Source organism: Cnephaeus nilssonii (assembly GCF_951640355.1).
Source record: "Cnephaeus nilssonii genome assembly, chromosome: 9".
NCBI classification, from domain to species: domain Eukaryota; kingdom Metazoa; phylum Chordata; class Mammalia; order Chiroptera; family Vespertilionidae; genus Cnephaeus; species Cnephaeus nilssonii.
This window is the reverse complement of record NC_137080.1, coordinates 17,687,083-17,713,340: the sequence shown is the minus strand read 5'-3', so window position 1 is coordinate 17,713,340 and position 26,258 is coordinate 17,687,083. Positions and strand designations below refer to the sequence as shown.

At 42.7% G+C, this 26,258-nt stretch overlaps 1 protein-coding gene and 1 pseudogene across 2 annotated transcripts in view; one reads left to right on the top strand and one right to left on the bottom strand.

Moving 5' to 3' along the window:
* Positions 1-26,014, bottom strand: part of RSPO3 (R-spondin 3) — an 84,247-nt gene extending 58,233 nt beyond the window's left edge. Inside the window, exon 1 of the mRNA XM_079781372.1 lies at positions 25,342-26,014. Within this exon, the coding sequence (XP_079637498.1) occupies positions 25,342-25,438 (97 nt within the window). The 5' untranslated portion in view covers positions 25,439-26,014. The remainder of the gene's footprint in view (positions 1-25,341) is intronic.
* On the top strand, positions 2,742-5,735 carry LOC307105365 (ferritin light chain-like; annotated as a pseudogene). The gene is made up of 3 exons: positions 2,742-2,817; positions 3,635-3,788; positions 5,218-5,735. The product of its transcript is annotated as a ferritin light chain-like (transcript).
* Positions 26,015-26,258: the final 244 nt, after the last annotated feature.

Here is a 26,258-nt window from a genome sequence, read left to right as displayed (position 1 = left end):
ATTGCATAGACAATGTGGAGACTATGATTAAGGTTTTCAACAAAAATTTCTGATAACTCACTATGTGCCCAACCTACTCAGGATGCAGAAAACGCTGGACTGAAGAAGACATCTGGTTCCTTTCCTCATGACATTAATCAGCTAATAAGCAAGTAAATAAATAATTGATTAAATATGGTGGAGTGGTGAAGAAAATAAACAGGTGGATAAGGCAGAGAGTACCTCTGGGGAGCTATTTTAAATATGGAGGTCAGGGAAGGCCCCTTTGAGAAGATTACCCTTTAGCTGAGACCAAGAGAATAAGAAGAAATCAGCCATGAACACTTGAGAAAGAGTATTACAGGTGAGCATCACGGAGTACAAACTTGTTAAGGCTTTGGGAAAGAACTGGCCTGAGGAGCAGCCCCAGGGGAACCAATGAGCCCACAGCGCTGTGAGTGGAATGAGAGGAGGTTAGAAAAGAAGGTTAGAGCCTCATGGACCAAAGTCAATAGCTGCGATTCTATACCAAGTGCATTTAGATTCTGTATTGCTAATGCCAGCAGGAAAGGCAGGAACACATTTTGTCTGATATGTTTATTCATTTTAATTTTTGTGAGATTTATGATGCTAGTACATGGAACAGAACCAGCATCTTATATTCCATGAAAGTATGTTCTCTTATTAATTTTTATATTAGAGGAGAATGTTCTAACTAGCCACAACTTGGGAATTTATGTTCAGATTATAATCTTTGAAGAGACTGTGCATTGGTCTACATGTTCTTTGCTCTTGGGAACACTTCATTTCTCCTTTGTTCCTCCCATCTCCTTCTAGCAGTAATTTTAGTTTGTCCTGGGGTTTTAAATTCCCATTCCCTGTGTGTGTGTGTGTGTGGGGGGGTGTTCGGAGGTAGGGGGGACGAGGGGGTGGTGGTGGTGAGGAGGAACAGGAAAGTTATGAAATATATAAGAGGTCATAAGAATGAATAAAGAGAATAAGAAGTAAAAATCCTTTGCAATCATGTACACAATCTTTTTCTTTTCTGAATCCATGCCATTAGAAACACATGTTAACACTGTCTAAATAATTTAGAACAACACTATAGTTTCTCTTCTGATATAACCTTCCTTTTAGACTCTCAATATCATGTTCTTTTTCCCATTAAACGAGTTAATAACCTAAGGGCTAATTCCAAAGTTGATTCTTCAAAAGTATTGGAAACCATTTTCGTTTTCCTATGACCTACCAGATAGCTAGTGTTGATTCTGTTGCTGAAACTGCAACAAAAAGCATTTGTAGAACCAAACATAGTGGGTGTTGTTTTTTTTTTTCCCTAACCACAAGTAGAAATTCTATCATAAAGTTAATGCACTCTGCTACGGGTGTAAAATGTAAGGTACTGAATCAGCATCCCAGCTGTTGCTAAGGGAGGGAAAGCTTCCCCTTCTCCAAGTGGCCATGTTCCCAAATGGAGGTGAATAGAGGACAAGAGGGTGTGGATAGGGGTGATGGAGACCCAGATTCTGTAGAGAGCCAGGACCTGTTGATGAGTTAGTGGGTGGTAATAACAGCATTTTTCATGAGACAGATCCAACAGTGTTCATCCAACAGTGGGAATCATTATGTGCTCTGGTCTGGCTGAGAGCGCCATTCCATTTATTTTTATTTTTTTTGAGGAGAGAATTAATTAGAAATCAACATAAACAGAAAATGTGATAGTTGAATGGTAATGAATCTGCATGGGTGTGATTCCGTAACTACTAAGTTCACATTCTTGAATGAAACAAACTTCAGTTTGTGCTAAAAACAAACTCCACTTTGTTATATTATGAATAAACTTGGATCTTCTTGCCACATAGCATGCGAAAGTAGAATATCTGATGGCTGAAGTCTTAGCATAAGCAAATAGCAGGCAAGGGACTTGTGGTATTTTAACAGGCACAAGAAGATGTGCAAATAGTGGGTATACCATTAAATAAGTCCAGCTTTATGTGTCACATCTAAACTCCTGAGCCGAAAAAATAAATGGGTTTTTCTACCGGACTCACCAAACTGCTGAGAGAATAGGAGGTGCTGACATGCACCTTCGTGGGTGTGATGCATTTTTGCCCTATGTGCACACTCACTGGATTGCCACCTTATTTGGAAATGGGCCCTGCACACTTCCCAGAGGAGCACAGGGACTGGGGGGTGGAGGACTGACTTTGGGCTTATACAGTTCTCACATTTACTAGCCGCAAAACCAAAATTTATCTCTTCACCCAGCTTTTCATTTAAACAATTAAATTATGCAACATCCCGACACTGTGCTTATTAGTGAGCATCCAAAGATGAATAAAACCAATAATCTGTGTCTAAGAGTTCAGGGCCCGATTATTTACTTAGACAAAAGTTGCTTACCTCTCTGAGCCTAGGCCTCCTCATCTGTAACACGGGAATTATCGGCTTGATAGATACTGGGATGGGAAGGGAAATTAAGTGAGATCATATGTAAGTGCCTAGCCTTCTTGCAGGCACTTAATACAATCACTAGGCATAAGAGACTTTGTTTTACCCAAGAAGTACTTTAAGCCATTTCTACTCATTAGAGGTAGCTGGAAGCTTTAGTCAATAATAACTCTTGTCAGAAACCTCCAAGCAAGGAGGCTGGAGAGAGGACAGATGCTGGTGCTTCTTCTGACACAGGCAATCGGGGGAACTTCAGGGAACCAGGGACACTCTAATAGTCATAGGGAGGGGCTACATTTTAAGGACTGCAGATGCAGATTTTAATGGATATCCATGGTAGTCTCACACAAGAAGTCCTTTGGGACTCTACACTGAAGACTGGAAGTGGTAAGGCAAGCTGTAGAAATAATACCAGAATGCATATAGCACCCGAAGGTCTATGCCAGTGATTCTAAAACTTTACTGTGTGTAAAAATGACCTGTAGTAATTTTAATAATGCCAGCTGCATTTATAAGAAGAAATCCCAAGTGAATGTGAGGCAGGTGATACAAGTACCACATTGTGAGTACCACATCCCTGCCATATTCACAAATAAGTATTTATTCAGCAATTACTGGAAATACTCTTCCAGAGACTGAAAGACAAAATATGGTCTCTGACCAAGAAGCCTACAATACAGTTAGTAAAGTAATCTTTTTATGTCCCAACGGCCACATTTAGTGCAACAGAAATTAACAGGCAGGGGCAATTACTGATGGTTGAAGTATCTGAAGAGCATAGAGGGCATTTAGGAACAGTTATGAGACTTGAAATTAAAGAATAACTTAGACAAATGGAAAGGGGGAAAGAGAGCGAATGTTATGACCAAGAGCAATTATGTAAAAACATAAAGATGATTTAGGAGAATGGTGAATACGCCTGTGGAGTTTAAAAGGATCTTAGAGCTCTTCCTTCTCTCTTAAATTTCAGATGAGAACACTGAGGTCCATGTAGTTAATTAGCTTGCAGCTGATAGAGTCATAAGCCTTTGGAACTTTAGAGGGATTTAGTTCAAACATATGCCCCGGAACAGCCTATTTCATAATGTCTAGTAAAACAAACCTGATGACATTTTGGGGTAGCCAATATAATTATTTTACAGCACCTCCTTCTATTGAACATTTTGAAATATCTCCCCATATTGAACATAAATCTGTCTTTCAGGAAGTTCTACTACCAGAGAGACACCAATACATTTTCTCTCTTTTCCTGAAGACAGTTTGTCAAATGACACTTGGTGCTTAGGAAAGGTGGAGAAGACCGAGGAGGTCAAGCATGGCGAGATACTATGGGCAAAGGAAAGCCAGTGTGGTCAATAGTACGTACAAGACTTTGGCAGGAAGGACACCACTAACCACCGGGGCGCAGGTACTTGGAAGACCTGAGATTTGAACTGAATTTTGAAAAATAAGGAGAAACTGGTTGGGGGTTTGAATTTAACCTTCAATGCAATTTGGAGGAACTGTTTATGGACAAACTAGTGACATGATCTAATTTGGTTTTAAGAGCTGATGGTGGAGAGAAGAATCAATGAAGGAGAGACTAAACATTGAGAGAGACACTGGGATGTGATGCTCTATATCAGACATTGTTGTTAGCTGAATGAGGAGAGCATTGCTGGGATGAAAAAAGAAGGAATGGATTTTAAAGCTTTTCAAAAAGGAGAATAAACAGGATTTGAAAATCAATTTTAACTGGGCAAACAAAGGAGTAGTAAATGTTGATGTGGTGGTTTCTAACTTGGGAAGCCAGGCACAAAATAATGTAATTAACTGAGAAAAGGAGATTTGGATATCAAATAGAAGGATAGTTGATATCTAAAGAAAGGGAGAAAAGCAGGTAAAAATTAAGAGAGGGAAGAAAGCAGATAAAAATGATTATTTTGAGATCCCGGGGATTTGGACTTCTCCTATTTCCACTTTGTATCAAAAATTCATACCTCAGGACTAGGCACATTAACAGTTCATAATAAATCATAAAGAACAAATAACCCCCCTTTGTTTCATATAAAAAACACATATCAAAACTCCTCAAAACAAAAATGAGGTTTATGAAGTTTGGGTGCCTTGACTGGGATCAGCTAGCATTAGTGGCACTCTTCAGGGTTGTTGTTTTTTTGTTTGTTTGACCGAAATGTAAAATTGATGGAGAGAAACAGGGGAGAAAAGATTAAGATAAAACATATGAAGCAGCTTAAGAAGTTCACTGTGAAGATCACAAGGAAACATCACTGCTTTGAAAGGTGATGAAATTTTAGGAAAAGTTGTTCATGTGTTACAGGAGTTCAGAAAACAAAGTCGGGGCCTGGGGGGTGAAGGGGGGCGATACTTTCAACCATCCCACCTGAGCATGCACGAATTAAGATATGGAATCTAAGGGTTTTACCAAAGCCAAAGAGAGCTAGAACGGAGGAGCTAAGCTTCATTCCTTAAAGCAGCAACATTCCCTCATGTTTTCCAGTGGCTTGAGCTCATTCCCCAGTGTTGAGTTCTGGCTAAGTGGTCATTGTGGAGACAGGACCTGGAAAGTTAGTCGTGAAAATTGCCCAGAGTAAGAGTAGACACACCTGACAGTAATTCCTCTTGCTTCAACAGTGTTTGGACGGAACAGACCCAGGGACGCCCCTTCTTCCAGCCTCCTGCCACTCTCCTGCGTCTTATCCAGAACCACCTTCAGAACCACCTCTGAGACCAGCCAACACACCAGTTTTTTTCTACCTCAACTCCTTATTGCTGAACAATTGTGAGCTCCCTAATTCATCAGAATTATTCCACCGAGGGGGAGGCTGCAGTCAACCGCCTGCGAACCTGCATCTGCGGCCTCCCACACCTACCTCTCTCTGGGCTTCTATTTCCACCAACGATGTGGCTCTGGAGGGTGTGGGCCACTTCTTCTGGGAGTTGGCAGAGAAGAAGCCGAGGGTGCTGAGCATTTCTTAAAGATGCAAAACCAGCCCAGAGGCCGCATTCTCTTCCAGGACGAGCTGAAGCCTCCCCAAGAGGAGTGGGCAAAACTCAGGGCACCGTGGAAGCTGCCCTGGCCTTGGAGAGAACCCTGAACCAGGCCCTTGTGGAGCTGCAGGCCCTGGTTCTGCCCGCGCAGACCCTCAGCTCTGGGACTTCCTGGAGAACCACTTCCGGGGTGAGGAGGTGAAACTCATCAAGAAGATGGGCGACACCTGACTCACCTCCACAGGCTGCCGGCCCCCAGGCTGGGCTGGGCGAGTATCTATCTCTTCGAAAGGCTCACCTTCAAGCATCACTAGGAGCCTGTGGAGCCCAGAAGCCTTTAAGGGGCCCCTCTGCATCCCCCTGGGGTCTGGCTTTTGCCTGAGCCTCTTCCTGAAACTACTAGCCGTTCTTTTAACCACCCTGAAGCCCTCTCCCATGCATTGAACCAAATGAAACAATAAAGCTTTTTGCAGCAAAAAAGCAAGAAAACAAAATAAAACAAAAAGCAAATATTCCCCTATAAGAAACTTGAGGCTGAATCCTGCCACTTACTAGTTCTGTGATACTATACTTGTCACTTAACATCTTTGAGCTTTATCTGTAAAATGAGAAGGGTAAAACTTGTTCTACACATTTCACAAGGGTATTAAAAAAATAAAATGTATAAAATCATAATGATATATTATTTTTAATAATGAGCATAATGATACCTCACCAACTCAGGGACAGATTTGAACCTAATCATTTGTTTTTGGTGAGAGTATGTGTAACTGTTTTTTTTTTGTTTTTTTTTTTTTTATTGTGCTCTAACATGAGTCATGTTCTCTTGGAAAATAGGTTATAGTAACTTTTTAAGATTTGGATCTCATGGAGTAAGGAAATAAAGAGACTGTGAAATAAATCTTCATCAATGGACAGATAATTCTCTTTGAAATGAGCATTGATTAAATAAGAGGTCAGATTGCCAGAAGACCCACAGATCACTTCTCTGGAATGCCGGTCCTGACCCATCCATCTGTTCTGTGGTGCCCAGTGTTGCAGAATGGCCACAGGAGTTGTTTCTACTCTTTGCTCCACTACGAAGTGGTGACTTCTGTCAAGTAACTTCTCTGGCCTCTCTTTTACCCTCTAACGTAACATGAGGGGATCATGCTGTATGCGTTATCCCCAACATCTTACTATGAAAACCCACTGAACAGCTAATCCACATGCGTTCTTTCTCTAATACTTTCTACTCACTATGTGGCACCATCCAGTTATTAAAGCCAGAAATTTAGGAGCCTCCTCATCCCCCATCTCCAATCACCCTTTCCTATGGACTCTCCCTCCTTAATTAACGGCGCTAACCTTCCATTTCCTACCAGGACTACTGCTACCAGAGTGACCTTTAAAAAACAATAGTTATGATCTAATCAGGCTCCTGCTTTAAAAACAGTTTAAAGGCTTCTCATTGCACTTCCCAAGTAACCACTTCTGTCAACGGGCCTGGTTTACTCTCTCACCCTCACTTTTTGTCTAAGGAACCACTAGCAGTTCACTCTGAGCTGCAGACAGAGAACTCTCCATGTTTAACCCGCCTCTCGCAGTCTCCTTCAGGAGTCTTACTGAAAAGCAGAGTGTAACGGGGAAAGCTGTGCTTTAGGTCAGAAGATCTGGATATACACTTAGTTCCACCAAGTGGTTCCTTAGTCATTTTGATCTGTTCCTTGGGTGTTCTGAGCCTCAGTTTCTTCATTTACAAAATAGTGATCAATGTTTCATGAGATTGTTGTCAGGGTTACCTGAGCTGGCACATAAAAATACCTGATGCTGACCTTTCTTTACTCAAAACCCTTCACAAGTTAGCAACAATGTATAGAAAAGAACAGGATTATGTTATTTTCAAAACTCTGACGTCTGGCAACTGACATCTTGAAAGCTATCAATTGATGTTAGGAAAGGCCATCAACAGACTTCCATAAGAAATTCAAATAACTTGTTGATATGTGTTTGCCAAACTGGTGCTTTAAGTAGATGGGAGTGTATGGCCCATGTAGTGGTCAAGGGTTTAGCATAAAAGAAAGAACTCATGGACACAGACAACAGTGTGGTGATTGTGGGTGGAGGTGGAAGAGGATATAGGGGGGATAAATGGTGATGGGAAAAAAATAAAGAAAAAAAAAAGATTTGAAAAATGCTTGGGAGAGATGGACAAAAATGCACTATTTTTAAACTTAAAACATCTTAATGTTTGTTTGGTGAAAGTAATTCCACTTAATGAACTAGTGTAAAAGTTCAACTATAGAAATTAGTCAATGTGCTAAAAATGGAAATTAGCTCAGCCAAACTATGCCACTCCATTACAAGCTTTACCTAACAATGCCAACTACGTTTACAGTGTGCATAGCGTACTTCCTATGATTGTCATGAACGTCATGCTAACTGATGACTCCGGTTCACTGGTCATAAATTTCCAGACAAGAAAATACTGGGAGGTCTAATAAATTCCAGTGTTTCCAGTTGATCTTCCTTCCACCTTCCTGCTTCATCCCCAGGCTGTCTAGCATCTTTGTTTTCCAGAGAATAATCTGAGTGTGCATTAGGCTCATTTGTAAAACAATTAATTTTTGAATTCTATTTAAACAAGTCTTGAAAAAATTTTATGCAGCTTATAAAGAGTGCCTAAAGAGTATACTTTTTCTTGAGCCAAATATTTAATTCTGGCTCCATATTTTCTTTCCTGAACCACTGTGACACGTTACAAGGATAGGTTTAATGAGTGTTTTGCTCAATTTTGTAATCCCAGCACATACTACATGTTCAATAAACAGCTGTTGAATGAATGCATTTATGCTCTTTTAATTAGGGCTACATTTAGTTTCAATTTTTCCTAGGACTTTTCCCCTCAGTGGAACTTACTATTCACTTATAAGCTTCCTGAAGACTTCCATGGAACAACAAAGAGAAACTTATGCTTTTTAATTCAACTCCAGCTTCTTGAACTGTTGACAACTACCTAAGGTTAGAGCATGCTACAAGAAGGAAAAGGAAAAGCTCTTTGATCTTACTGTTGAGGGGGCCTTCAAGATCAGTCTCCTTCTTTTAAGTAAATAAAATATTTTAGTCCCGTTTTATAGTGGATGCAACTGAACCACAGACTAAATGATTGGTCTAAATTATATAGCAGAGTATTAATTAGAAATCAATCCACCTGCTCCCTACAGGGAGATTTCTTTATAGTCCAAATTCCAGAAGATCTAGATTCTAAAAAGGCAATTAGAAAGGTGTTATTCTCCTGCGATGACGTTTATAAAGTTTCCCTTTCATTCCCCTTAAATCTTTTTTTATTTTCTTTGCTGAATCATGAACAAATACATGATTCAGGTGGGATTCAACTGGAGACTCGGCGGTGAATGATTGTCATTGTATACTTGAAGCAAAAGTAAAATCCCATTATAGATATTTTAACCTCTTTAGTGTTACAATGATAACTAAAGGATGCACACCTGTCCTAGTTAAGTATCACACTAATCATTAATTAGCTGTATGATCCCTTAGTATATAATAAGCAGCATAAAAATGCCACGCACACTGAAAAACACACACGTGGAACACGGTGAGCTTCCAGCCCTTGACACTGGGAAAGCACCCTATTTTAACAAATGACATTTGATATTAGCATTAGAGCCCGGCCATAATCTCTTTTAATGGCTCTTGAATAAGGAGATAAAAACCAGACCTTACATCACATAGGATCTCAGATGTATTACCTCATTTGGTGGGAATATGGAGAAATAGCTAAGAACTGCATTTGAAATGGCATGGTAATAAAAAGATCTGTAATTGCTTCTCACCATTTTTTGTTGTTTTGTTTTGCTTTGCTTGCTTTTTATTGATTTCAGAGAGGAAAAGAGAGGGAGAGATAGAAACATCAATGATGAGAGAGCATCATTGATCAGCTGCCTCTTGCATGCCCCCTTCTGGGGCCCGCAACCCAAGCAGGTGCCCTGACCAGGAATCGAGCTGTGACCTCCTGGTTCATAGGTTGACACTCAACCACTGAGCCACACTGGCCAGACTATTCTCCCCATTTTTAAACCACTACACTGCCAGAAGCAAACTTTTGCTATTTGCAATTTAAAGAAACTCATTCACCCTGCATCCTGTGCACATTAAAACATGTCACCTCTGTAGTGGTAACCTAAAATGCTATCTTGCAGTTCAAATTTCATGAAGTTCAATGTAATTCCTGTCTTGATTCTTTTTCCCTTAGTCTTTTCTTCAGTGTCCAGCATTGGAATCTGTGCATCAGAGAGCATAAGGCCTGCTGTTGCAAACATTAGTAAGATCTATCATTTATGAACCGTTACTTACACGTTGTTTAATCTCTAATGGAAGGATTTCTCTAAATATTTATACCAGAACAGTTGTCAGAATGAATTCTGCAAAATTGCTGGCATACTCCCAGGAGCAGGGGGCTGGTGTGTGTGTGTGTGTGGGGGGCGGGGGGGGGGATGCCTGGTTCCTGGTCATATCATATTAAGCAGCAACAGAATTTTAGGGAGCAGCTTGCTGGAATATCAAGGATTTGCATGAACAAAAAGGTACTTCAGTGTGAGGACCAGTTCAAGGAAAGTACCTGAACAGCCACTTTCGTTTATTGCTCTTATAAAAATGACTCTCCAATTTCCTCAGGTTTAAAGGCATCATTTAGGCTTCAGAGACCTAGTAAATAAATTGTCTCTGAGGAAAGAAGCCTGTTGAAGAAGTGTGAATGAGCACCAAACACATTCTGTGCAATGGTCCTCAAGGTGCTCAGGATACAGAAATAACTTGTTCCTTGCATGAGCTGTGGAGGGAGAGTCAGCCTGCAAGAGTGGGAAAGGAGAGGGCTGAAATCTGCCAAGATAAAGGCAGCAGTGTTTTAGAAATTAACTGGGCTATCTGTGTGTTTGTTTTTTCTTTGGAAGATTCTAAAATTACCACTGTTCAATTCGTCTGCGTAGTGGTTTAGAATTTGGGGAGTGGATGAGGAAGTGAGTTTGGGCTAGGAAGGGTGGAGAAAATATCCTGCACTGGAAAATCTTGGCAATTTTCATTTGAAATGTGTTATTTGATGAATGATAGCACTTCTGCCCCACAGCCAGTGATTTAAGTAGTTTGGTTAAAAAGTATTACATAAAGTTTCCTGGGATTGTAAACTCTCCACGAATAGTGTGGGCAATATATTAAGTTCAGGGGCAAATCGTTTACAATGAATTCCTGCAATGTGAGATGTCCACATGGGTGCTGAAAATGATAGCAGTCACCTAAAATGGTTTGGAGCGCCTGAAACTCCCCTTGTTCTCTCAGACATTAAATATTGAGGTATGGGCATGTAATGCCCACAGGTATGAAAACACACATGAATCAGGACTGGGTCCTGGGCTCAGAGCTGAATGGACGGCACATGCTTTTGACTGTGCTCAGGCCCAGGATGCATCAACATGGTCCTGTTGCAAGCCTACCCGGCTTCCAAGGGAATCCCACTGATCTGCGTTAAAAGGTTGGATCTAGCCAGGCCGCTGTATCTCAGTGGTTGAGCATTGACCCAGGAACCAAGAGGCCACCGGTTCGATTCCAGGTCAGGGCACATACCAAGATTGTGGGCTCGATGCCCTGGGAGGGGTGTGCAGGAGGCAGCCGATTGACAATGCTTCTGTCTCATCGATGTTTCTATCTCTCTATCCCTCTCCCTTCTTCTCTCTCTAAAAAATCAATAAAAACATTTTTTTAAAAAAGGTTGGATCTATGCCCTAACTGGTTTGGCTCAGTGGATAGAGCATCAGCCTGTGGACTGAAGGGTTCCAGGTTTGATTCCGGTCAAGGCCATGCACCTTGGTTGCAGGCACATCCCCAGTGGGGTTGTGTAGGAGGCAGCTGATCGATGTTTCTAGCTCTCTATCCCTCTCCCTTCCTCTCTGTAAAAAAATCAATAAAATATATTTTAAAAATACATTTAAAAAAGGTTGAATCTACATCAAGTTCTGGACAAACTGGAAAGTTGGATGGATGTCTTGGAAAGAGAGACTGTCCCTTTTAAATTATGTTAGTCTTTGTGGAGGGGGCTGAGTTACCATTTTGAAGATGGCATGAAATGAGTGGGTGAACTCAGGGCAGAGGGGCTGATGATACCACCTTTGGGCTTTATTTCTTGTTACCAAAAAGTAGTAAGGTCCTTTTAGACTTTGATCAACAAACTGGTCATAACTTGGAAAGCAAGACTGAATTCTGTAAGAAACAAATATTCAGCTGCTCACTTATGTGCTCATTTAGTTTGTGGCCAAGCAGCATTTGCCTATATCTTTTGTATTTCAAGGCAGAAACTACAGGCCATCAAAAGGTAGTGAAATAAGTAAACACAGGTAACATTTGCTGCTACATTTCCAAAAATTAGGATTCTTCTATTTTTAGATTATCTCATGGTCAAATTCAAGACCAAAGAAAATCAAACATTTCCATTAGATTGGTAATATATTGACAGCAGGTCATTATAATTCCTTGGTGTGCACAAGGTCAGGGTTTATTTGCCAATATTACCTGGAGATTGCATTGCTGGAGAAAGCTGGCCAGAAAGTGAATCTGACTGCCTGCCTGTCAGTGGATTTAAACTAAGCAGTATCACCTATCCACATGCTTAAAAAGAGCTAGTAGTCTAAGGCAGTGGTTTTCAACCTTTTCACCTCATGGCACACATAAACTAATTATTAAAATTCTGTAGCACACCAAAAATATATACATATATTTTTGTCAGTGTGATAAAAAAACAACTAGGTGTCATTTTTATTCACTTACATCAGATGGCTATTGTTGTGTTGGCTGCTGTAATTTTTTAAATTTGACAATGCAAGGGAAAAGAGGTCAATGTCCCTGACTAAATAGTGAGGTATTGCAGGTTTTAAAAATCCCTGTGGCACACCAGCGTGCCTCTTGCAGCACACTGGTTGAAAAATCGCTGGGCTAAGGTCAGAGGAGTACTGAAATATGCCGAAGTCATCCTGAGTCATAAAGGAATGGGGAACTTACCACATTAACAATATGATCAGTGGGAGATCTGTGTCTTTGCTCCATTAAAAATCCATCACATGAAGTGACAGAGTCTCTATTTTGGGTATTTGAGGCAATGGCAATAGTTTTAAAGGCAACCTTTCACTGAGGTCAGTGGTCGGCAAACTCATGAGTCAACAGAGCCAAATATCAACAGTACAACGAGTGAAATTTCTTCTGAGAGCCGAATTTTTTAAACTTAAACTTCTTCTAACGCCACTTCTTCAAAATAGACCCGCCCAGGCCGTGGTATTTTGTGGAAGAGCCACACTCAAGGGGCCAAAGAGCCGCATGTGGCTCGCGAGCCGCAGTTTGCCGACCATGGACTTAGGTTATTAAATGTATTTATGCTAACTTAATATTTGCCTGTAGAAAGGTTTAAAATTAGAGCATTGCTTAGTTATTGATCATTTCTACTTAGATACTTATGGTACCATGTTTCAGCATGGTATTCTTTTCAGTACAAGAAATCGTAAGTTTGTTGTTGGCCTTTTCCTAGCTCTAGAGGTTTTAGAACTCCAGTCCTGGTGTATTATACTATTATTTTCTTATTTCCAAGGGTTAATTCAGTAGTACTATATGTACATTGACCTTAGGATGTTTATAAGAGTCCCTTCCCTTCCCTTTCCATCCTAATCAGACACCTCTTTTACAAAGACAACTAAATTCCTTAGGTTCTTTTTATCTACTCAGGAAGGGAGGGGGAGAACTTGGAATGAGGACAGCAGGAGTCCTGTAAGTGTATGTTTGTATTCATGCAGGCAGACAAGGTGGTTTATATGATGATGGTGACATGAACTGTGTACAAATACCAGTGGCGTATTTCCATCTCTTGCGTGCTTAGGGTGAATAACCTATTGAGGGGGGAAAAATTGGTGGAAAGCATTGTTTTCTGGTGGATTTTCTGCTCCTTATAACTCATGATTGTTCCCAATCCTCAGGGACAAGTAACTAGGTCTGACCACGTAGCAATGGCTCAAGTGTGCTATGATGACCCTCCTCCCAAGGAGCCTGGCTTTCCTCAATCTAATTACTTTTGGCAAGTGTGGTTATTGGGATTTGGCCTAGTGACTCACTAGAACCCAAATTCTCCCAACAAGCCCCCTTAACAAGCAAAATTAAGTTTGACAGGAAGCCTAGACTTCCACCTCACTATCCATGGAGCTTTCTCTGGTTTGTGACAAGGTTTGAAAATCCTTCCTGGACTAGAAAAAATAATAAACAAGATTTAATGAAGATAACCACCCAACGAAGAGCACATTAGGAGAGAAAGAAAATCAGTAAGTTCATGAATAAACAACCTACTACAAAACTTAACCCATTAAGATAGAGTTAAAACTATGTTATTTATAGTAGTTTTACAATCACTAGTAGTCAATTTAAAGTTGGTCAGGGATTGTAGGAACTATTAAAAAATGGGATGTTTATTTATTATTAGAGGCCCGATGCACGGAATCCGTGCAAGGGGCTAGGCCCTTGCAGCCCCAGCTTCATCCGGAAGGTCATCCGGACAGTTGTTCTGCTGTTAGGCCGTCTGGATTAATTAGCATATTATGCTTTTATTATTATAGATTAGGCAGTTCTCTAACCATTACGTTTTCCTAAAAACAAAGAGGACTCTAGGGTACATTACCAGTCAGCAGGTAAGACATAAAAACATTGGCTTATTAAGTGGCTTTGAAAAACCTTTTTGGTATGGCTGATACCCCATCTTTTATCCTACTTACTGCCTCACTCTCCCATGGTACGTAGAGTTCAGCAGCAAGCACACTCAGCCCAGACTGCACCTCCCCCAGCAGCTGATTCTTACTCAATGAGTCCATATCTGTCCAACTCACTATCGTGCCCTGCTGTGTGCCTTGCCTCTCCTTTCTTAGACTCTTTGGCTGAGACAATTCTCTATCAGCTGGTCTTGTCTGCACTAGTCAGTGTCACAACTTCAACATTACTCTATTGATAAACAATATGGGACTATCTAACTGCTTTATACTTTAAACTATTACCTGTTCAAATGGCATATATGTCATTTCTTATCACACTACACACAGGCTTTTTCATCTACTGAACCCTGATGAACGGGCACTGTTTTCAACAGTTGCTCAGCAGTGATAGCTATATTCAAATTAAGGATCCAACAGACCTATTTTTTGAAATATATATGTCCAGCCCCCAGCCCCAGAGCTTGCTCCATTTGGTTGAGGGTGTAGTCTGGCATTGATTTGCCCCCCCCCTTTTTTTTTTTTTAAAGATCCCCAGGTGATTTTCATTTGAAATCAGGATTGAAAATTACTGTACAAAGGCCTATAAAACAAAAATTCAGAGTGGAGGTTACTGTTAATGCTCATGGTAAAAGTAATATAAATAACAGATTTTATGAAGGACCATAAAGATAACTTTTCTGGATAACAAAAACTAGCCAGTGAAATATCTACTGTGGTTGTAAATTACATAGACAGATTTTGATATTTAACTGCAAAATTATAGACTGTACCCACATCCTCATGCCTAAGTTAATCTTATCTTGGACATCCACACCATAGATGGGAAGAATAATCTTAGAGCATTTCATATAAACTGTGCTAGCCTATTGTCCTAATGAAAAAAAAAATCAGCAACATTTTATGTTTAAAATCATTAATAGGGCAGGTTTCAAGAAAGAGAAGAAAGGGTAAAGAAAGGAAAGAGCTATGGGAGAGAATATCAGAATACCAGAAGCAAACTCTATAGTAAATGTTTGAATAAGTTTGTGGTTTGTTAAATGAGGAGGAAGAAATAATCAGCAAAGGGTGAGTAAGGAAAAGAAAAAGGTGAGGTTTGAGAAAATGCTTCCATACCAATCCCAAGAGTTGAGGTGATGAGAAGAAATCTGGGGAGAACATGGGCTTTAGAGTCAGCTGGGCTGGAATCCCAGGTCCACTACATCTTCAGTGACTTATCTGGAGCAACTAACATGGGACTATTGGCACCTTCCTTACAGGGTGAGTGTGAAGACTAAATGAGATAATATTTGCAAAAAACATCAAGTTCAGGGTCTGGCACTCACAGATAGTTCGAACACAGCAGCTATTTAAGTAATAGCCATTATCACAGCACTCACTTCATAAAGTAAATATAAATGTATTATATGCAGATAAAATGTATCCTATATAATAAAGAGGTAATATGAAAATTGACCATCATACCCTCACAAGATGGCTGCCTACAACTAGTCCAGCGGTGCGGGGGGGGGGGGGGGTTAGTGAGGGACGACCAAACGACTGAACAAGCAGCTGCGTGGGGTGACCAGGCTGGCAGGGGGGTTAGTGAGGGGCAACCAGGTCGGCAGGGGGGGAGCAGTTAGGGGTGATCAGGCCGGCACGCAGAGGCAGTGAGGGGCGATCAGGCCAGCAGTGGAGGCCAGTTAGGGGCAGGCAGGCAGGCAGGCAGGTGAGCGATTAGGAGCCAGTGGTCCAGGATTGTGAGAGGGATGTCCGACTGCTGGTTGAGGCCCAATCCCAGATTGGAGAGGGTGCAGTCTGGGCTGAGGGGATCTGCCCCCCCCCTCCAATGCACAAATTTTGTGCACCGGCCCTCTATTACAGTGGCTCTGAGAACTAGGAAGTTATAGTTTGCCATGCAGCATTTACACGCACTTTGGCACAACATTTTGCTTCTTTCTTCTCAGAAAATGTGACTGATACTGCCTCTCCTTACATGAAAGCCTTTGTGGAGATGACTGTGTTCATATCTGTGAGGTCCTTTTGCATGAGTGGAGAACATAATAATAAGAAACTAGCTGTTCTTTTTCTTACTAGCTTATCAAGCATATGTTAAGAAAACAGTGTTCTAAAACAAGCAGCTCACAAATTCTGTTATTTTATATTGTGTAGTGGTGGTTTGTATTATGTGGTTATAAAATGGGGGCTGCTTTACCACTTACTCTCAGGAATGTGCTTTGTATCGGGGTATAATTATAAATATGCTTACCAGCTAGTTTTCTGAGGACAATTTTTGGGAGTGAATATGGTGCATTGCTTTATGGTGTATTCATTTGAGAAATAGGTTTTAAGGTAACTGAATCCAATCCCATGCTCACACCAAGGTCTCAGAAGAGAACTGTGAGAATAGACACACTAGGAAATATAACCTTCTTCTGATACAGAAGGTTCAAAGTGAATAGGGGAAGAAAGAGAGGGTGTGGAGTGGAGTGGTTACTAGGGCTGGACAATTACTCGGTGGGGATGTTGCAGCGGTAATCCACACACTGTGTGTATGGACTGGATTCTTTCCAGTTTCATCCCATCCTGAGATTCTCTTATTTTAAGAGAGCGCACTTTGTAGAGAAATGTACTTGAACATAGAATTCCACTGTTTTGAGTAGATGCTAGATCTAAATGGAATATTCTTTAAAAACCATGTTTACATCTTAAGAAAACTCGTCTTTCTTTACCATAAATTTTTTCAAGTTTCCTATGATCTGTGTCAAAGCCATATAGTCTCACATTCAATGAGGCTTCCACGTATGATCTTCAGTTCAAAGATTTGGCAAGTTCCAATTGCAGCTCACGATACCAGGGACCATTCTCATATAATACAGAGAGTCCCATAGGTGAAAGCGAGAAACCATAGTTGAGAATAATATATTAGACTCTTTAAAACAAATACATTAATGTAATAAATCCTATTTTGAAGTTACCAATAAGGGTGAGTCTCAATGTCAGCACTGCAAACGCTTTTCATAAACAAGGCACCATTTGATTTTGTCTCAAGCATTCAACTATACCCTTTACGTGAGTGACTCCAAAATATTTATCTTCAGCCCCTGACACTCTCTGAAACTTTAATTTGGAGTTACTAAATTTCAACTGGCCCTCAAGAAAGGTAAGTCAAAAGAAAAATAGGTTTCTTACCAACTATGCTTTTCCTACCTTCCCATCGATTGTTTTTCCATTCACACAGAACTGAGTCTTTATACTCCAAAGTTTAGTGCCAAATATGGTCCACTTCCTCTTTTCCCTTAATACCCAATTTGTTTCTAAGACCTATGGATTTGTTCATAATATAACTTATGTGCTGTATATGCATTTTTGCTCAATCAGTAACTGTCATAGCACAGGGCCTTACTACCCTAAATCTGGGCCATTTAATTGCCACTTTCATCCCAGCACAGGCCACTTCTGAAAGTCTGCCATTATAGGGGACTTCTAAAGCTTCTCTTCAGTTACGTTCCAAACCAGATCCCTACGACTGTGAGCCAAAGGACAAGATGGACCTGCTGAAGACGGAGTACACTGACTGGTGCTATGGCTAATGTTTTCAGGCACTAGAAATTGTGAAGGATGGGAAATATCATAATTCATTAATTATGTACTTTAATAAATTACTTATTAACTAATGTTTATATGATTAATATACTGATAATAAATGAATATTTCTATTTGCTTTCGTTCTTAATCTTTATCTACTAAACTTAGTTGAATAAGACCGCTAAGTTTAGAAGGACTGTTTAACTCCCTAGTCTTGACTTATGCTTCTCATACCCAAAGACGAAAAGTTGAAGAGACTATAGGAATCACTTAGATCTAAATTTTTTAAAATATAATTTTTATTGATTTCAGAGAGGAAGGGAGAGGGAGAGAGAGACAGAAACATCAATGATGAGAAAGAGTCACTGATTGGCTGCCTCCTGCACGCCCCACACTGGGGATCTAGCCTGCAATCCAGGCATGTGCCCTGACCGGGAATTAAACCTTGACCTCCTGACCTCCTGGTTCATAAGTCAATGCTCAACCACTGAGCCACGCCAGCCGGGCCAGATATAAATTTTTAACCAGCCATCTCATTTCACAGACGAGGAACTACAACTTAGTGTGGTAACCTTGACTAGGTTATCCAGATGTTAGGAGCAGTGCTGGATCTAGAATCTGGTCTTCTACTTCTCAGTCTAATTTTCCTAACATACACTGGGGACTCTCCTCAATGGCTTCTTAGGTCTCAGTCTCTATCATGAATTTGTGATGCTTGCTATTTATCAAATGCTTAAAGGTCAGATGGAACCTTAATAAGGTAGAGTTTTGAATACTTGGTTAGATTCTTGCATGAGGTATAAAGGCAGTTAAAAGCTCTAAAAGATATATTTAATTGGGTAATCATATCCTTTAGTACCAGTTTTCTTTGAGAAAATTCCAGAAGAATGTTAGTGACAGCAGATGGTAACTTGGTTCCTTGTCAAGATTACAAATAAGGCAGAAATACTCTCATCAGAGAAGAGACACCTGTAACCATATTTTTAAAAATAAAATTTTGAAATTATTCAAATGTTTCACATGTAAAAAGAATTCAGGTAATTTGCTTAAAAGTTTCATGTTGTTGAAACACCTTTGGAGCATAAAATGAGATTACTTAGCACTCAATGGAACTGAGACAGTAAGTATTTTCAGCACTGCCACAATTCTTGAGAGTAGAACATCCTATATTTTTCAGTATTGCTGGATGAGTACTTTAATCAGAATGCTAGCAGTATTCCTTAATGGGAAGGTCTGATGGGTAGAATTAAATAAATAGAAAAAATGGAAAGTATCTTCTACAGATGTATATTTTATACTAGAGGCCTGGTGCATGAAATTTGTTTGTGTGTGGGGGGGGGCAGGGCGGGGTCCCTCAGCCTAGCCTCCACCCTCGCAATCTGGGACCGCTGGCTCCTAACCACTCACCTTCCTGCCTGCCTGATCACCCCAACCACTTGCCTGCCTGATCTCCCCTAACCACTCTGCCTGCCTGCCTTATCACCCCTAACCACTTGCCTACCTGCCTGATTTCCCCAACCACGCCTGCCTGCCTGATCACCCCTAACCTCTCTGCCTGCCTGCCTCATCACCCCTAAATGCCTCTGCCTGCCTGCCTGATTGCCCCTAACCACTCTGCCTGCCTGGCTGATCACCCCTAACTGCTTGCCTGCCTGCCTGATCGCCCCTAACTGCCTCTGCCTTAGCCCCTCCCCCCTGCTCCCCGTGTGCACGGCTTTGTCTGGAAGGACATCCGGAATGACGTCTGAAAGGTTGTTCAGCTGTCCGGCCTAATTAGCATATTATGCTTTTATTATTATAGATTCTATATAATTTTGTTAAGGTATAATTGCAAAGTGTTTCAAATTTACTAGGTTGTCCATCAGATGGTAAATTTTAAGATAAGCCAATAATTTTCAACCCTAAGAAAAAATTTTACAATTCCACATTATTTCTCAAAATCAAAAGCAAGGCAAAAGAAAACAAAACAAAAAAACACACACACACACAAAAAAAAACTATGTAATTTATGATTCGACACTTTTTCAAATGGTCATTCTCAAAAGAATGTCAGTGTACAAGGCACTGTTCAGAGAAGAAATAGTCCTAACCAAGTAAAACATATAATTTCAACACACTGTCTTGCATGATCCTTACCATGCTCTCAAACTGAATGATGTTTTTCTAACGGTAACCAAAGTTGATTCTTACATTTCATGAAACATAATACCCTCTCTGATGGCATTTCAAGAATTCACTACTTGGAAAAGGATTTTGGGGTGGGGGAGAGGGGAGTGAATAGTAAGGAAGTGGGGAGAAAGGTTAGCACAATGTCCAAAATGAAGCATTTGAATAGAGATAAAGAGGGAAAAGATGACTGAGTAAATCACTAGGTAGTATAGTTTTATTTTTGATAGTTCATTCTAATAACTGCAGAAGGATAATTTGATTTTAACTCTACATGGGGTCTGGCAACTTCACATAGTATCCTATCAACATTACATAGAATTAGAGCACTATTACATTAAAAAAGATTTAACCATTTATATTTTAGACTTTTAGTAGCAATTTAAAGATATCTGTTCAGATTCAAATAGTCTAAAATGAGCCCAGCCAGCATTGCTCAGTGGTTGAGCGTCAACCTCTGAACCAGGAGGTCAAGGTTCAATTCCTGGTCAGGGCATATGCCCGGTTGCGGGCTTGATCCTAGTGCAGGGCATGCAGGAGGCAGCAGATTAGTGATTTGCTCTCATCATTGATGTTTCCATGTCTCTCCGCCTCTCCCTTCCTCTCTGAAATCAATAAAAATATATTTTAAAAATAGTCTAAAATGATCAGATGACTAATAAATTTGTTTTGTAGTAGTGCGGCAAGGGCCTCTCCATAATAACTTGAAAATCAATTTTAACTACATGTTGTAATTTCCATTCATAGCTTTCTGGGGACCTAATTTGTAGAATATTAAATGCCAGGGAAATATTTAATGTAAATGAGTTAGCAAAACTTACCTACTTACACATTGAAATACTGTTCATATTTAATGCTTAAAGTAATATAGACATGATGACATTAAATCAATTTCACACTCATTCTTATATTCTCAATTATTTTATGTAGAATAACTTGGGACTAAAAAGACAATGTTTAAAAATTATCACCCTTAATGTTCTTGGTAAAAATCCTTTTGTTAAACTATAAAATAATTAAAATAGTATAACAAAGGGATATTTTAAGAAACAATTCTGATAGTCTAATGATGATTAAATTAGAATTCACAAAAATAAGTCTTTTACATATATTCAGATGTCATAACTAAGAGTCTGAATTTGTGATTCACACAGATATCACATGATATGTTGCAAAATATACCTTCTCCAGCAAATGTTACTCATGTCTCCATCTATTAAATTCCTCTGAACAACAAGGTAGACTGTTAACAAGAGTAGACAGGTGAGAAAATGTATTGTAGCCAATATCCAAACCATACTTTCATTTAAAAGTAATATTACAAAATTCAGAACAAAATAAAAGATTTTCCCACCTTATTGTTAACTTGTTATTTTCCAAGACTAGAGTGTAATCACCAAGAGTGCATTGGAACTCAAAGAATAGCTCAACATCTGAAGCAATGTCATGAGCAATAACCAGTATATTCCAATGAACCGGTTTTTACTTTATTACCATTAAAAATATTCCCTTTGTATTCTTACTCCTTTATTTAAAACACCTTTATGAAAGATTCAAAAGTTTTATAGATGTGCAATGGATACTTTGCAATTATTACGCATACAATGGCTTTTCAAATCTTGCATTTATCTGAAATCTAAAAAATTAAAATCCAATTAGTACATGGCATAAAAAAATAATACTACAATGGCAACTGATGTTTCTAACAATAGTCTTCTGGCATAATATGATCCTACAATTACTTCTGAATAACCAAATAATATTATATTATATTTAACAAGCTTCACTATTATTATTCATTATTTAATTCTTTGACATTGGTCATTTATGTATAATACATACAAATATCATTTCAAAAATTTCCAGTCAAGCAGAACAGCGTATTCTCCAAACACATTGGATAAATGATGGCCTAGAGACCATAAGATTACGTAGCATGCCTGACATCTTCTCTCACCCATGAATCAGCATATCATATAAATAGCAGGAGACAAGTTTCACTTACTAACTGTATAATTTTGTATAGGTTATTTAGTCTCTATTTCTTGGGTCCATTCTCTGTAAAATGGGAATACGAATGCCCGCCTCTTTAAATCAAGTGGCTATTTAGAAGCTCAAATGAATAATTCAAGTGAAAATGTGGAGCAATAGTAAGCTATTGTGGTTATTATCATGGCAAATTTGACTATTAATTTTACTAGCAGATAACCGGGAATTCAGAGGCTGATTGTACTAAGTTGCAAAGGCTGAGTTGGAGAGAAATTAAAAGTTGAGTTTCAGGTTCTTGATTTAGCATCCTAATGCTTACCTCTGAAGACAATGCTACCTGGGAATTTTTAAGTAACAATTGCATTTCATTTTTACCATGAATAAATTCAGTCATCTCTGGGAACTGGATATGAATCCAAATAGGTAAAAAAGTTATTGTGCATTTATCAACCCATAATTCAATATATATATTTAAAAGTATAAAAGTTCTGTGTGAAATGTTTCTTTTATAAGAGGAAACAATATCATTAGTTTGCAACAACACAGAGAAAATGGTCTAGCAGTTGTTTTAGGGAAATACCTGATAGGGCTTCTTTGCTATATCTGAGGATTAACCATGGCTCCTTAAACTTGACATTTAACACTACAAATGAATATCTTTTCGTGCAAGACACTTTCTACTAAAATATTCAAAAGACCGTAAGTTCTTAGTTCAATGTTCTATCTCCCATATCTTAAAGTTAAGAGTTTAAGGAAGTGAAGCGATTCAACTACAGGCTAGAAGGGACACTCTTAAACATTCACTGAAGTTGTCTCCTTGAAAAACTGGGGAGACCACTTTCTAAAATCCCTTTGACTATTACCTTATTTTTCATTAAAGAAAACCTTTCCTCGTCCTGGAGAAACAGTCTCAATGTGTTTCTTTCAGAGAGTTTTAAAGAAGTGAATATGTGCACATGCAATCTGGCCTTGAGTTTCTGGACATTTAACAAAGATCTCTCCTTCCCCTCCACCCCTTCCCCATTCTCAAAAAAAAACCCAACAAAACAAAACAAAAAAACACACCATACTGCACCTGCCAAGAGAGCCTGGCGTGTCTCCTCGGAGGACGCAAGGGGTCGCCCCTCTCCCAGGATTGCACCAGCAAACCCAGCCGCAAAAGCAGACTCCAGTGCGAAGGAGCGGGATATCCCCTGCAAATGGGAGCTCGCTCCCGGCCCCACTCCCACAGAATAATTGGAATTTCGTCCCAGTTCCACCCACTCCCTCTCTCATCCCCGCTACACAACCAGAGGGCGCCTTTGACTTGGCCTTGAGATGGTCACGGCAGAGAAGCAGTTTGCCTTTTGAATCCCTGACTCCTCCAGGGTCCTCTCCCAGAGGGGCGCTATCCAGCAGCTCCCTGCAGCCTCGGGGGAGCCTCCCTGGGCAGCTGCCCGCGCGGCTGTCCTCGCTTAGGGAGGTGGGAACGCATGGGTGGCCAACTTCCTTCCCCGTCTCTTCTTTCAGAATCAGGGGCCCCCACACTGCGATCGGAGACACTGGACACGCGGACATTCAGGTCCCTGTCCCCACCCAGCAGGTGTGCGGCTTCTCGCCCTGTGGGTCCTCCGTGGGGTGGAGGGAGTGGACTTGCAGCCCCAGGTGGGCGCCGGCTGCAAGAGTGGTAGCAAATAGGAGGCTGTGTTTGTGCCCGGCATCGGCGGCATCCTTCTTCCCAGGGATCTGTGACTCAGATCCCCAGCTGGACACCGCAAGAAGAGGAGGCGGGGAGGGGGCGTGCGGGGGCAGGAGGGGGGGGGGCAGGCGTGAGCGCAATGCTTGAGTGAAAGGATGGCTGGAGGAGTTAGGAAGAATATAAACCATTCAGGAGCCAAGAATAATAAATCGGATGCCCTGACATGTTTAGCTTAGGTCCTCCTGCCCCCCGGCTACGCGATCCTAGAGGCAGTGAGGCCGGGCCCGAGCCCCTGGAGCGCTGGCGCAGCCGCGTTTCCAAAAGGCAGTTTTCAGGTGAATCAGACCTTGTCTGCTGGAGGCCAGCGGCACAAAGGCAGCTTTCAGGGGACCCTCCCGTCCAGGGGTAGGGCAGAGGCGAACAGCGGCGGGGAAGCGATGACCCAATCTCCCTCTCACACAAGCCTGCGCTGTGTCCTGTGCGTGGGCACCCGCGCCCGTCCCGAGGAGCTAGGGGGCTTTCCACGCGGGATCAGGAGCCGCCCCACGTCTTTGCCTCCCACGCCCAGGAGGTCTGAGGGGCCAAGGCCAAAGCATCCCCCTCTGTGCCCCCAAGGGCTCCGGGCGGTTTCTCCCTCCCTCTCCCCAGCAGCGCCCCCGACACTAAAGTAGGCTAGACCCCCCACCCCCGCTCTGCTGTTCTCCAAGGGACTGCCACCCCAGGCACAGACCTTAGAGCGGCGGCGCGCCGGGCTACCCAGGAGCAGGGAGAGGCGACATTCTCGGGTGTGTCCCCTCATCTCAGGAGGGCACCACTTTCATTCAGGGTGCTCCGGGGTGCCCGTTTAACCCTAGCTAGGACACTGTGTAAAGAAGCTTTCACAAGCCAACCCTCCAAGTCACAGGAGGCAGGGTAAGAGACGGCGAGGAGGCGAGCTTGAATCTTTAGGGGGGCACCCCACCCTCCGTACGTGTCTGCCCGCTGGAAAGGGGACCCGCTCGAAAGAGCCTGCGATGGTAAACGCGTTCACGTGTGACAGGCAAAGGCTGGAACTGGAAACCGGCTCCGAACGGCGGTTCTGAGGTCCCCACGGCCCTGGGACTGGGGCTGCGAGCGGCTCCGAAGCGCGCGGACACGCGGACCCTGCGCGCCTCTCCAGCCTCCCGCTCCACGCGCGGGTGGCGAGGGCATGTGGCCGCGCAGGCGTCCGCCCCCTCGCTCCCCGGCTGCTCCGCGGGCTCTTCGCGGCCCCGCGGGCTCTTAGCAGCCGATCGCCACGGGAGAGCCCAGCCAGGTCTCCCCACGTCGCGAGGCGGCGACGCGAGGTGACCGGGCGCCGGGGTGAGCGCACCTCCCCTCGCGTCTCCTACGTGGTCAGGGGCATCCCTGGGATCCGAGGTCCCCGTCCGAGTCTCGAAAGGAAAGCGGGAATCCCTAGAGCTAGTCAAACGGAAGACCCAACTTTCCCGCGAACCTGAAGTTCAAGGGGGCGGGAGACACCTGAGCGCCCGGGATGCCCGACTCTGGCGCGCGCGCGTCTGCCGGGTCCCAGAGGGACGTGGAGAGGAAGGAGGGAGAGACGCCGTCCATCCCGGAGCCTCACCGGTGACCTCCCCCGGAGGCGTGGGGCGCGGGGCGGGAGGACCGCTGCGCAGGGTGCCGTCTCCGCACCGGCAAAGCGACCCGACAGGTGAACGCGGCGGGAGGGGGCAAACGCGTAAAATACCCTGCACTTACTTCTTCGCTGGCGCCTTCCCCGGGAGGCGTTTTGGCTGCCGATGTATTCCATAAAGTTCAAAATGATAAAAAACCAAGAAATCAGTCGCAAGTGCATAGTAACCCAGTAATGTTTCCCTTCTTTTCCTCCGTTTTCTTTTGATGGGTGATTATGCCGAATGTTTTAGAAATATAGGTAGGTGTTAGGCGCACAGAGAGAGAGCGCGAGCGACAGCCCCAGCAGCGGACAACTTCTGCACTCAGATCCGATGGGCGTGCTGGGTTGGCAAACGGAGCGGGTCGGGTGGAGAGGGAAACCAACTATTGTACTTTCAAATTGTCCGAGCCCTGAGCCGCCGCGGCTCCGCGAGGGTGGCTGTCAACGCCGCGAGCGAGGAGGGTTCCGGGAGCAGCGAGCGGCCTCGCCGGGGCTGCCGCAGGTAGCATGGTGCGCGGCGGCGGCGGCCGCGGTCGGGATCCGAGCGGGCGAGCGGGCGGGCGGGCGGGCGGCGGCGGCGGCCCCTGGGGCTCAGAGGCGGCGGAGGCAGAGGCGGAGGCCCCGGGAGCGTCGGGGAGCGAGCGCCGTCGGCGCCGCGGCCATGGCCAAGGGGCGGTGGAGAGACCCCGAGCTGCTGCTGCCTTTCGCGAGCAGGAGCCGCTCCAGTGGGGCTGGGCTGCCAGGAGAACCCCAGAGGGGAGGAGGGAGGGAGGGAGGGAGGGAAAGACGGGGCGAGGGAAGGGGAGGGGGCATGGCTGCGGGGGGCGGGGGGAGCTCGGGGGCGGGGAAGGAAGCTGCTGGAGCAACAACCCTGAGCGACCTCAATAACTTTCAATTTCAAGAGGGAAAGAGGGAGCTGGAAAAGTACCGGCGCTGCGCTTTGGCAGAGGCACGGGAAGAGGCGCCTAAGGGGTCCCGGGTCTGCGGCGGAGCATCTCTG